Source organism: Limanda limanda, chromosome 14 (assembly GCF_963576545.1).
Source record: "Limanda limanda chromosome 14, fLimLim1.1, whole genome shotgun sequence".
In the NCBI taxonomy this organism is placed as follows: Eukaryota; Metazoa; Chordata; class Actinopteri; order Pleuronectiformes; family Pleuronectidae; genus Limanda; species Limanda limanda.
The window spans coordinates 11450584-11462298 of NC_083649.1; the positions used below are offsets into that span (position 1 = coordinate 11450584).

General features: G+C 43.0%; 1 protein-coding gene across 1 annotated transcript in view; it reads left to right on the forward strand.

Moving 5' to 3' along the window:
• The window catches only part of LOC133019142 (proto-oncogene DBL), a 20925-nt gene extending 11106 nt beyond the window's left edge, over nucleotides 1-9819 (forward strand). The window contains exons 14-26 of the mRNA XM_061085513.1: nucleotides 2531-2646; nucleotides 2814-2883; nucleotides 2992-3084; nucleotides 3219-3311; nucleotides 4037-4162; nucleotides 4623-4838; nucleotides 5330-5422; nucleotides 5602-5680; nucleotides 6197-6242; nucleotides 8141-8313; nucleotides 8553-8665; nucleotides 9495-9607; nucleotides 9738-9819. Of these exons, the coding sequence (XP_060941496.1) occupies nucleotides 2531-2646; nucleotides 2814-2883; nucleotides 2992-3084; nucleotides 3219-3311; nucleotides 4037-4162; nucleotides 4623-4838; nucleotides 5330-5422; nucleotides 5602-5680; nucleotides 6197-6242; nucleotides 8141-8313; nucleotides 8553-8665; nucleotides 9495-9607; nucleotides 9738-9819 (1413 nt within the window). The remainder of the gene's footprint in view (nucleotides 1-2530; nucleotides 2647-2813; nucleotides 2884-2991; nucleotides 3085-3218; nucleotides 3312-4036; nucleotides 4163-4622; nucleotides 4839-5329; nucleotides 5423-5601; nucleotides 5681-6196; nucleotides 6243-8140; nucleotides 8314-8552; nucleotides 8666-9494; nucleotides 9608-9737) is intronic.
• Nucleotides 9820-11715: the final 1896 nt, after the last annotated feature.

The window sequence follows — 11715 nt, forward strand, 5'->3', positions numbered from 1 at the left end:
TTTTTCTGATAAGAGATGTTATGGATGTATGTAAAAAATATGAGTTTGATTGTGGAATTGTTTCTTTGGATCAAGAGAAAGCTTTTGATAGGGTAGATCACTCTTATTTATTTGACACTTTAAGAGCTTTTGGTTTAGGTGATGGGTTTATTGCATGGCTCAGCCTATTATATAATGGTGCACAATGCATGATAAAGATGGGGACAGGGCTGACCAGACCAATCCAGGTACAGCGGGGGATAAGACAAGGCTGTCCAATCTCTGGGCAGTTATACAGTCTGGCCATAGAGCCTTTGCTTTGCAGGTTGAGGGGTAAGATCAGTGGCCTCTCGCTGCCTGGCTTCCCAGATCCCGAGTACTCCCTCATAGTCTCTGCATATGCAGATGATGTAAATGTGTTGGTCTCTAATCAACAAGATGTTTCTTCTTTACAAGAAGCACTGTCACTGTATTGTAAGGCTTCCTCTGCACGGGTGAACTGGGAAAAGAGCGAGGCTTTGTTGGTGGGACAGTGGAGAGGGCAAGCAATACCAAGTCTGCCTGGTGGTCTTGAGTGGGGGAAGGAGGGGTTAAGAGTTTTGGGTGTATTTTTGGGTAGCGATGTGTTTCTAACAAAAAACTGGGAGGGAGTGAAGGAGAAGGTGTGTGCTCGGTTGTCTAAGTGGAAATGGTTGCTACCCCAGCTGTCCTATAGGGGAAGAGCTTTGGTTGCCGGCAGTCTGGTTGCCTCGACTCTCTGGCACAGGCTTACGGCTCTGACGCCACCGAGAGGACTAATTGAGGAACTACAAAGAGCCATACTGGATTTCTTCTGGTCTGGCAAACACTGGGTTCGGGCAGCAGTCCTCTATCTGCCGGTGGTGGAAGGAGGACAGGGACTGGTGGACATCAAGTCCAAAATTGCCGCTTTTCGCCTTCGGGCAGCTCAAAGACTACTGTACAACTGTGGGCCGAGGTGGGTTGATGCGGCTAGTCTGCTGCTGAGGAGAGCTGGAAGATTGGGCTACGACAAACATCTCTTCCTTTTAAGAACGGAGGACATGGATCTCACCGGGCTGACCCCGTTCTACAAATCAATGTTTGATGCATGGCAGATTTTTCATGTCAGTAGAGAAAACAATGGAACACCTGGTTTGTGGCTGTTTGAGGAACCGCTGTTCTTCAATGACTTTATGAGGTCGGAAACACTGCAGTCTGCCAGCCTCAGAGACAACCTGAGACGAGCTGGATGCACCAAACTGGGCCATCTGATAAAGATGACAGCAACATCGGTGGATACCCTGAGAGCGAACAGCAATATCAACTCTACCAGACTGATAAACAAAGTGTTGGAGGAGGTCTGTGCCGCCCTGCCACAAACCATGAGAGTCTTTGCAAGCAACAATACTCTGTGTGACCAGTGGAGTGATGACTCGGAATACAGTTTCCCCTCCTTATTCATCAGCCCAGCTGTTGGGGAGTGGCAGGAGAGGCGTGGTCAGTTGTTGTCCTTCCCAACTCCTCACCTAGACAGCTTTCAGACTGTGGGAAAAAAGTCTGTCTACCAGACCTGTGTAAAGGTTCGTAATTTGCACTCTCTGGAAGAGATTAGAGAGTCGAGGTGGACTGGGCTATTGGAGCCAGAGGCTTCTCCGAAAGGCAGCTGGCGGGCCTTGTACAAGCTGCCCATTGAAAAACGGACAGCAGACCTCCAGTGGAGGTTAGTGCACGGGGCGATAGCTACAAACAGATACAGAGCGCACCTTGATCCGGAGCTGGGGGAGGGGTGTACGTTCTGCTCCCAAGCTGAAACACTGGAACATTTATTTGTTCAGTGTCCACGGCTGGAAGCACTTTTTAATGTGTTGAAAGGGTGGTTTCAGGGCCTGGGAGAGGTATTTTCTTTTGGTTTGTTCATTTATGGTCCGAAATATTCTGCAAAGGAAAAAGCTGTACACAACCTGGTAAACTTTGTCTCTGGTTCTGCAAAGCTAGCCATTTGGCTGACACGGAGGAACCAAGCACTGGACACTGGTAGCGTGCATCCGGCGCCAATGCTGGTTGGATTTCTGAAAGCCAGACTCAGAGTAGAACACGCCTACTACAAAATGATGGACAATTTGATGACATTTAGCCGCATATGGGCTGTTGCGGGGATTCTATGCACCCTTGGGGATGAAGGGGAACTGATTTTTAACCTGTAATTTGAGATACGACAGTTGGTATGGATGTGTGAGTGGGTATGTACATGTGTGTGTGTGTGTGTGTGTATATATCGAAAATAATCTATATGTAGTATTTATTAACCTTGTTTGGTTGCGGTGTACAGCTGGTGGCTGACATAAGAAGTGTTTTTGTTCCTGGAAATAGAAAATAAATTGATTTTGAAAAACCAAAAAATCCTCTCCTCTCCTCTCCTCTCCTCTCCTCTCCTCTCCTCTCCTCTCCTCTCCTCTCCTCTCCTCTCCTCTCCTCTCCTCTCCTCTCCTCTCCTCTCCTCTCCTCTCCTCTCCTCTCCTCTCCTCTCCTCTCCTTCCTCTCCTCTCCTCAGGGCTACAGGGCAGAAATGGAGGACCCGTGTGTGTCTTATCTTCTTCCCTTTGCTCTGTGCAGCCAGAAGGACGTTCTGTTTGGCAACATGCCAGAGATTTACCAGTTCCACAGCAGGCGAGCCACGCACACACACACACACACACACACACACACACACACACACACACACACACACACACACACACACACACACACAAAGCTCACAGAGTGTGGCAGAGTTGTCCTTTTCTCCCTCTTTTTTCACAACAATCCCATTTTCTTTTCACTTCCCTCTTCTTCAGGATTTTCCTTCAAGATCTTCAGTGTTGCCTGGAGACACCAGAGCGAGTGGGGGCTTGCTTCCTGCAGCGGGTGAGGAAACCTGACAGGAAACATTAAGACTTAATAGTAAGCAATATGACACACAACACATTTAAGTGTATATTGTCTGTATGTGTGTGTGTGTGTGTCTGTGAGCAGAAAGTGAAGTTCCAGGTGTACGAGCGTTACTGCCAAAACAAGTCTCGCTCTGAGTCGCTATGGAGACAGTGTTCCGATTCCCCATTTTTTCAGGTGATTATATTTCACATCATCTTCAAAACAGTTTCCTCAGATTTTAAAATGAAGCCCTTTGTGTTTCTAGGCAGCAAATATCAGTCATTAATGAATCTCTCTGGCTCTCTCTGGCTCTCGCTGTCTCTTGGCAGGAATGCCAGAAGAAGCTGGACCACAAGCTGGGTTTGGACTCTTATCTCCTGAAACCAGTCCAGCGTCTCACCAAGTACCAGCTGCTCCTCAAGGTTTTGTACATCTGAGCCAGTCGGTGATGCAGGGTCCCACAGAAATACATCTCACTCAATGACTTGAATGTTCTGAAGTGTTTTGAGTTCACACGTCCATCATTTCAGAAAATATTGACACATTTTTCACCATCAACACCGGGAGGAAAACATACAAATTCCATGAAGTAAGGAACAATTTAAAAGTTTTGGTTGCAAAAGGAAATTTGACTATAACTTTCTCACATTTGTTGAACTTCTCTTGATCATACAAATTGAGGGATAAAATAAGTTTGATCGAAGAATGAATTTTTGAATTAAGATACAAGGGGGAATAATAATGAAGTTCACTGTGCCTGCATTTCTTGGTCTGGCCTCTGTCAGTGCTGTGATGATTAGTTTAACACAGCTTTGAAAGAAAAAGAAGCCATGAGGTCTGTTCAGAAATTGGTTTTCTTTTAAAAATGAAATACAGGGACATTGAGACAGAGCCAGATAGCAACAACGAGGACAAGAGGCACTGAGACACAGAAAAATACGACCCTGTATGAGGAGTAGATGCTTTAAACGGCCATAAAACACAAATCAACGCCGATCTTCTCAGACCAAAATGATTTGTTGAGTTGTAGACAGGCAGACAATAAATACAAGGTATGTGTGGACGTTCATGCAGGAAGACATGAAGACAGACGACAGTAGATTAAATGAGATGGGACCTGTCAACCTGTGTCTGTGTCGTCGCTCAGGAGCTGCTGAAGCACTGTACGGAGGAGAGATACCGCTGTGAGCTGCAGGAGGCCCTGGACTCCATGCTGGAGCTGCTCAAGTCTGTCAACGACTCCATGCATCAGATTGCCATCACTGGATATCAGGTGACAGCTGCTCCAATCGATAAACGTGATGGATGCCACATCTTTATGCCATTATGCTTTCATTAAAAAATGGTCCGATCGAAGCTCTCGTCACTTTGCTCTGAGTACAACGTAGCGACTGCCCTGTAATAAATATAGTGTGGAAATCTGGATGTGAGTCACAAATAAAAAATATATCTCATCTAATCTTATTTTATCTTTATCAGTGTATCAGTAACCATATTTTGCTTAAAGACATTATAATTCACAAACAACACCATGACATTTGAATAAAAGCTTCTAGAGTTGCTAATAACCACTACCTGGTGTGATTCCTCATAGACTGAGCTGCAGTCTTGAATCACATTGTTACATGTCATTGGAAATCAATACTGTTGCGTGTCGAATCACAAATAGGTTCCCACTCATGTTGTTGGCTGAAGTGTCGTCTATATGTCACTGTCTTCTCCGACCCTCCCAGGGTGACCTCAGCCAGCTGGGCCGGGTGCTGATGCAGGGAGGCTTCAGCGTGTGGATCAGCCACAAGAGGGCGGCAGTGAGGATGAAGGAGCTGGCCCGGTTCAAACCCATGCAGAGACACCTCTTCCTCTACGACCACGCCCTGCTCTTCTGCAAGCGCAGAGACGAGGACAACCACGACCGGACGCCTTTCTACAGCTTCAAATCCTGCCTCAGAGTAAAAAATACATGATACGCCCACGTTATTAGGAGCTACACCCACAGCCCTACGATAAATGCTCCCTTTGTGATTCTTTTCACAAACTTAAAGGTTCACTGTGTAAGATTTAGGTGAAAGGGATCTATTGGCAGGGTTAGGCCTAACCCTTTAAATACAAAATCATTTTCACTAGTGTGTTTCATCTAAATTGTATGAATTATTGTTTTATTTACCCTAGAATGAGCCCTAGTTATCTTAGTACTTTATATATACATCAGGAGCGGTCCTTTCTATGGAGGCCACAATGTTTTCATGTCTGAAAGGGGAGTTTGAGGTGTGTTCAGCTACAACATGCAACTTCACCACTAGATGCCACTAAATTCTACTCACTGAACCTTTGAGTGGTCATTTTAGAGGTTTGGGTGCAGCTTCTAATCAAAATAACAGTGTAGAATCAGTCAATATTTCAGGTAATGGTGAAATTAATGAATTTTGATCTCTCTCTGTAGATGAGTGCAGTGGGAATCACAGAAAATGTCAAAGGAGATGTGAAGAAATTTGAGATCTGGTACAGTGGAAGAGAAGTAGTTTATATCGTTCAGGTATTTGATCTTCAGATTTTTCTTTTCTTTGTGTTCCGTCCAGTTTTTCTTGTATGTTGGTGAAAACTTCAGTCTTGAGCTCTCTCTCTCTCTCTCTCTCTCTCTGTGTGTGGGTGTGTGTGTGTGTGTGTGTGTGCTTGTGTGTGTGTGCGTGTATGTGTGTGTGTGTGTGTGTCTAGGCTCCAACATTGGAGGTCAAAGTTGCCTGGCTGACAGAGATTCGAAAGATTCTCACCAACCAGCTGAAAATGTGTCAAGGTTTCTATTGCTGTTATGAACCATTTGCTCTCTCTATGTTTCCGTCCTTCTTTAAATTACCTGATTTCACCTAGCCTCCGTGCCCACGTCTCCCACGATTGGTGTCACAGTCACGGTGACCTCATTTGGCACAAATGATTAGTTAGACAAAAGCATGAATTTGTTCAACTTTGGTGGCCAAACTTCAAAGTTCAAGGTGACGATGGGCTAATAAAACATGTTCCGGCCCTTGCCTTAAGAGAATTTCCCTTAATTTTGAAAAGTCACTTGACTCTAGAAAAAATAAAGTGTAGACTGAAACTGTATTGGTCGGCAGAGGTATACAACAGCAGTGGCTAAATTCTAGTTTTCTTTAAACTTGGGTTCAGATCCCGTGTGAAGAGGAAATACAGAACTTTAGAAACGTTCTTTGCTGTTGACTCTCTCTAGCAGAGAAGCCTTTGGGTTTGAATAAACAATTTATTTTTATGTCTTTAATTCTGCCTCTGCGTCATCTGTCCCTTCTGTTTTCCTCAGATGAGCCTCGTTCTCTACCACTTACAGACAACACAGTTTCTGACAGGTGACTCCATCTGCATGATCTCCTCCTATCCTGGCGTGTGATGGTGACAATGGGCAGACTCATCTATAATCCAGTCTCAATACCAAAATGGATGTAAAGTTAGATGAATGAAGGGGAAATGTTCCTCTCAGCTATGGTGTTTGTGATGCAAATTCAATTTCTGAAATGATTTAATGATCCAATGACTCCTCAATCTCACCCACATGCCAGCCTGTCTTATTATTTTTTATGACAAAGCATCATGATTATCTGTGCACAGGATGTAAAAGCTGTTAATTGAATTTCTACGACTGCAGCTTGTGTGTGTGGCCATGTGTTATCTGTTATCTTTGTCATTACCCTTGAGAACTGGAATTCATGATGACGTTGTGTCATGCAGATGGTTTTAACACTGTTCAGGCTGAATTTCAGCACCATGGAGAGTGACTCACACCGAAGCTAATGCAAAATCCTTTTGCACTTGTTCTCTGTTATTATGACGACTGCAGCTTTTTAATCAACTCACTGTCGTCTACACCCCCCTGGCGTCCACCACTGTTTAATAATCTTTGATTAGATGTTTGAAAGAGCGTTTGACCATGATTGAGAGCCACTGCATTGACGTATCAAGCTGCTTTAGCAGTTCTTAAGTGTGTCAGCAGTAATGTTATTGATCCTTGTGTAAAAGATTCAGTATGTAAGATTCAGCTGAAAAGGATCTATTGGTGGAATTTGAATATAAATAATCCTCATGATGTCACAAGTGTGTGGTCATCTAGAACGAATTGTGGTTTTCTTTACCGTAGAATGGGCCCTTTTCTTATGACAACTGAAGGTTTACACAAGTTCTCCCTTCATGTTCGAAAAGGGAGGGTGAGGAGAGGACTATTCAGCTGCAATATGCAACTTCACCACTAGATGTCACTAAATTATACACACTGAACCTTTTAAGCAATTTTCAAAACATTATTCTCAGATGTTCCTTCAGTTAAAACAGTTGAAACCTCGGACTGTATACAAAGTTGGACGACGTGTCCTCACTTCTTCTTGTTTTACAAAAATGGAGCTAAAATACTCAGATACAGATACCACCAGGTTGGCCTTTCTGCGTCATTTGGAGTCTACACATGCTCCACCAATCACATGTCAGTCAATCATGATGTCACACCTTTCTTCAATAGCATCAAGTTACTAATTCAAATCAAACCAATCTTAAGATTTAACACTTGAACAAACATCAGTGTGATAAGAACTACATAAAATGACATGAGATAGCATTTTTGAATTGTCTGTGTCCCATCCACTAACATGGAGGAGGCAGGGTTCATGACCTATATTGCAGCCAGCCACCAGGGGGCGATCAAGTCGGTTTGGCTCAACATCCTACAGTTGCTCAGATGTTTGTCAGTCATTGAAAGTGCTGGTTCGCAGGGATAGTGAATATACTGGAAAATTAAGTTGTGTTTGATCTATATAGTTTTGGTGGTCATACAGCATTTATAATTAATAAAAGAGTTTCTACTTTATTTAGCAGATGGGTTCAAACTTTAATGTATTCAAATTGACTCACATCAATTCTCTGCCTGCATCTTGACTAAAGTCGAACCCATCTGCTACGTAAAGCAGGTTAAACTAAACTGTATGAATTGCTAATGCTGTTAATATAAAATGTAGTATGTGTGAAAAATACTCTAACCTGAAAGTAACATTTCCATATATTGCAGCGATCTGATAAAACTGATATTTGTCTTTTAAATTCAAACATCCTTTGAAATCAGACACTGAAATATATGTGACTGTGTATTCAATGGATCGTTGTATAAACCTACAGAATGTGGATGAGCTCGTTTTGTGACACCGTGAATGTTGTTGTTGTTGTCGTTCGTTTTGTTCGTTGTGGTCATGGTGACGCTGTTTAGTGCATCAGACAAGTGTGTGTCGTGGGGCGGAGCGTCGGTGGGAGGCTGCTCAGCGTGTCTCCCTGTTCCTCACAGCTCCTCGGCAACAAGCCACTCCTACAGGCCCCAGGGGGAGGAGTCAGTACACAGTAGTCCTGCCCACTCAGAACCTGTGGTTAACTCGCCCCGACGCAGTGAGTCATTGAGACTTTGTGGAAAACACACACATTTATTACTTTTGTCTTTGCGTCATTTGCTACATTCTTTGTATGAATAGGGGATTGGAGGGTATGATAGCGACATCCTAGGAATCATTGACAATTGTTTTAGCATACGGACATATTTGTTTAGGGAATTTTTTACTCCGAAATATTAGTATACTCTTCAGCTCCCAAATATCCATATCAGTCGGGCTCTTGTCTGTCACCTACAGGTTGGCCAGCTCCGGCCCACTCTGTGGCGATCTGCGAAGGCCTGGAGGACTGGGGCGCCACTGACCTCTCCAACCTCTCAGACTCAGAGGAGGAGGATCAGCCTGCTCCGCTGGTGAGATGGTTTTACTGTCACTAGTAGTTCCAGGTAGTGCTGGAGAACAGATTTGTTGTTCTATCGAGGCAAATTCTTGATCACTAAGTGTTGCCATGATACCACTTTCTGCAAACCCTACACATACTTGATGCTCTCAACATCTGAAGGTCACCAGCACTATGACGGCACGGGAAGTACTCAGGTGATGAGGGCTATTAGTCGATGTCGACCTTTTCAACAAAGGATTTTCACAATATCCTCCTCCAGCTTTCTTCCATTTTGTGATTCCTTCCTCCTCTCTCTTCCCCTCCTTCCTCAGTGGGCTCATATTAAACCATGCTACTTTAGATCACATACCCCCGGCCAAGGCCTAATACTCTCTTTATACTCAATCAAGCTGCACCAAATTACACACACTCATAGATATCTGTCCCCTTATCATGCCTGGATTTTTTTTCCATAATGATCCACGAATGATTCCCTCGAAAATACGGGAAGATGTTGTTTAACGATGTATTTTACAATGTGAAGAAAGTGATAACAAATCCTGAATCCGGCCCCTGATAGGGACTAAAACATCATTTGAATGTCTTGTTCCCTGACTCATACCACATCATTTAACCAAGTTTTGTGGTAATCCAATTAGTAGTAACAAACCAACAGGTGTACAATCATAACGTAATTACATCTGCTTGATATTAGATTTAGAGGAAAATAAACTTACTTTGCTTGGGTTCCGACTTTCATCTCAAGGAGCCGGTACTCCATATAAATCTATTTAAAGATATACATTATTCCGCATGTAGAAAACTGAAAGAACAAGTGTCCATGTTCTCTTGTCTTTCAGGTGGCAGGCAGGTATAGGGTCATGGTCGAGAGCAGCATGGCCAGCACTGATGACATCATCTTTAACTGCGGTGACGTCATCCAGCTGCTCCGTGAGGACTCGTCAGGAATGTGGTAATGTGTCCGAAATTATGATGACAGCCACTTTGAAAACAATCATAGTGATGAAGAGAATGAAGAGAATGAATAGATATGTAGAAACGGTGATGTTTCTTGAGACTGTGGTGTGTTGTGTTGATGACAGGGTGGTGAGGAATATAAGTCGTGGTGAGGAAGGCCGTGTTCTCCCTGAAGACCTGCACAGGATTCTAGGAGAGTCCTGCTGAGAGCCAATCAGAACAGAGGATAGATGATGCCTGTATCCATTCTCCTTCCACTTTGTCACTTATTTGGCTCCCTCTCTTCTCAAAGCACAACATCAGCCATAAACTTTACACTTCAAACTACTGTGACAGTCAGAAGGATGTAAATGACAGAAATGGGACCTCACACTATTTTCCAGCATTAACGCAGAAGATGATCTGGACTGAAGATGCTAAACAGGGAGTTTTTATTCATACATGCTGAGTGGACTTAATTTATCGTTTTATCATTTCTATTTTCTTATGAAATATCAGAAACCATGCATATGCCTAATGACATATCATTACTGATCATGTGCCAAACAGCTCAGCTGATCTTTGTGGCTTTATTTTGCACAAAGCAACGATCTCCTTTGTGGAAAATAGCTTTAACTTGTGATATCATTGTTTTGAATGATTTTTTTTTTTTTTTGCGTATCTGTTCTACAACTGCTGGCTACATCACTGGAGTGAGGTATTGTGGTTCCGGATTGTCCATCCGTCCCATTCTTGTGATCACAATATTTAAAATTTGGTACAAACATTCAGTTGGACTCAAGGACGACCTGATTCCAATTTGGAGATCAAGTAACCGTGATCCGGGATTAACTGATTCGACTTAGGTGGGCAAAGGTCAGGGTCATGCTTGCATCACAAAACATGTTTTTGACCTCATGAACTCAAATCCCAAATCAACCCCTGGGGAATTTCTCCAAATTTGAATAAGTTGTCACTAGGATTCAAAGATGAACGCATTACATTTAAGTGGTCAAAGGTCACTGCGACCTCATATTTGAATGAGTGCAATATGCAAGGAGCACCTGGAATGTGTCATTGGAGCAGAGTCATTTTTGATGATTGGAGACATCTCCAGTGACTGCCATCACAGCTGCCTGGTGATGTTGTTCAGTAGTTAGTGAACTTTGAAGGAATTTGAAACAGTCATTTGCCATGTTTCTCTTTACCTTAGCTGCTGCAGATGATGTATTATTTGCTGAATTTTGATTTGTGCCTATGGAAGTCTGGTCCTCCTCTGCTGCAGTTGTAGTTTCCACTGTTGCCATGAGATGAGGCCAGCTCTTTGTTTGCTGCTCTGCACGTACAACTCACCCCTAATGCCCACTGCTATTCATACTGCTGTTTAACACCAACAGGGAATCTGGACTCAGATTTTAGGTATTTACTGTAACTACAGTGTAGAATTGTTAATGCCAACTGATCTATTACCCTTACATTGTGGACTATAGTGTAGTTACTTACGTTATTGACAGCTTGTGACTGCAATGACGAAGAAAGCTAAATTTTAGACACAACTTTGATCACTACATTTCATTTCCACAGTTGGAGAATTAAAGTAATGCCACACATAATGCCACACTATCTAAATAAGGTGTGCTTAAGGATACTCAGTAATTAGTAACACTCCTTCATGTAAAACTTGTTTGAAATCCACCAAACACACCTTACACTGTAACATCATAATGTTATTGGGTTGGATCAGTCATGCTGTAATATGTCCACAGTCCCTGAAACTGGCGTTTGCTGCTTCTGCTCATTTTGCACTTTTTTGATATTTTGAATCATGTTGAAAGCCTGTATGATAATGCACAATGTATATGATTATTTTCCAAAATTAAAGCACAGGATTATTGGATTTGAATCAACCTGACTGATGTGATTAATTCTCGGAGACGGAGAGCAGGAGGACCCAAATGCAGGAGCCACAGATTCAGGTGGAAAAAACGAACAAGTCCTTTATTGTAGGCAAAACACGAGGAAAAGGGAACTTCACTTAAGAACAGGTCTCCGTTGGGTCAGGGCAGAATCAGGACAATAGTTTGGTCACTCACTCCTAAAATCCTTTAACAGGAGCTTTTAGTT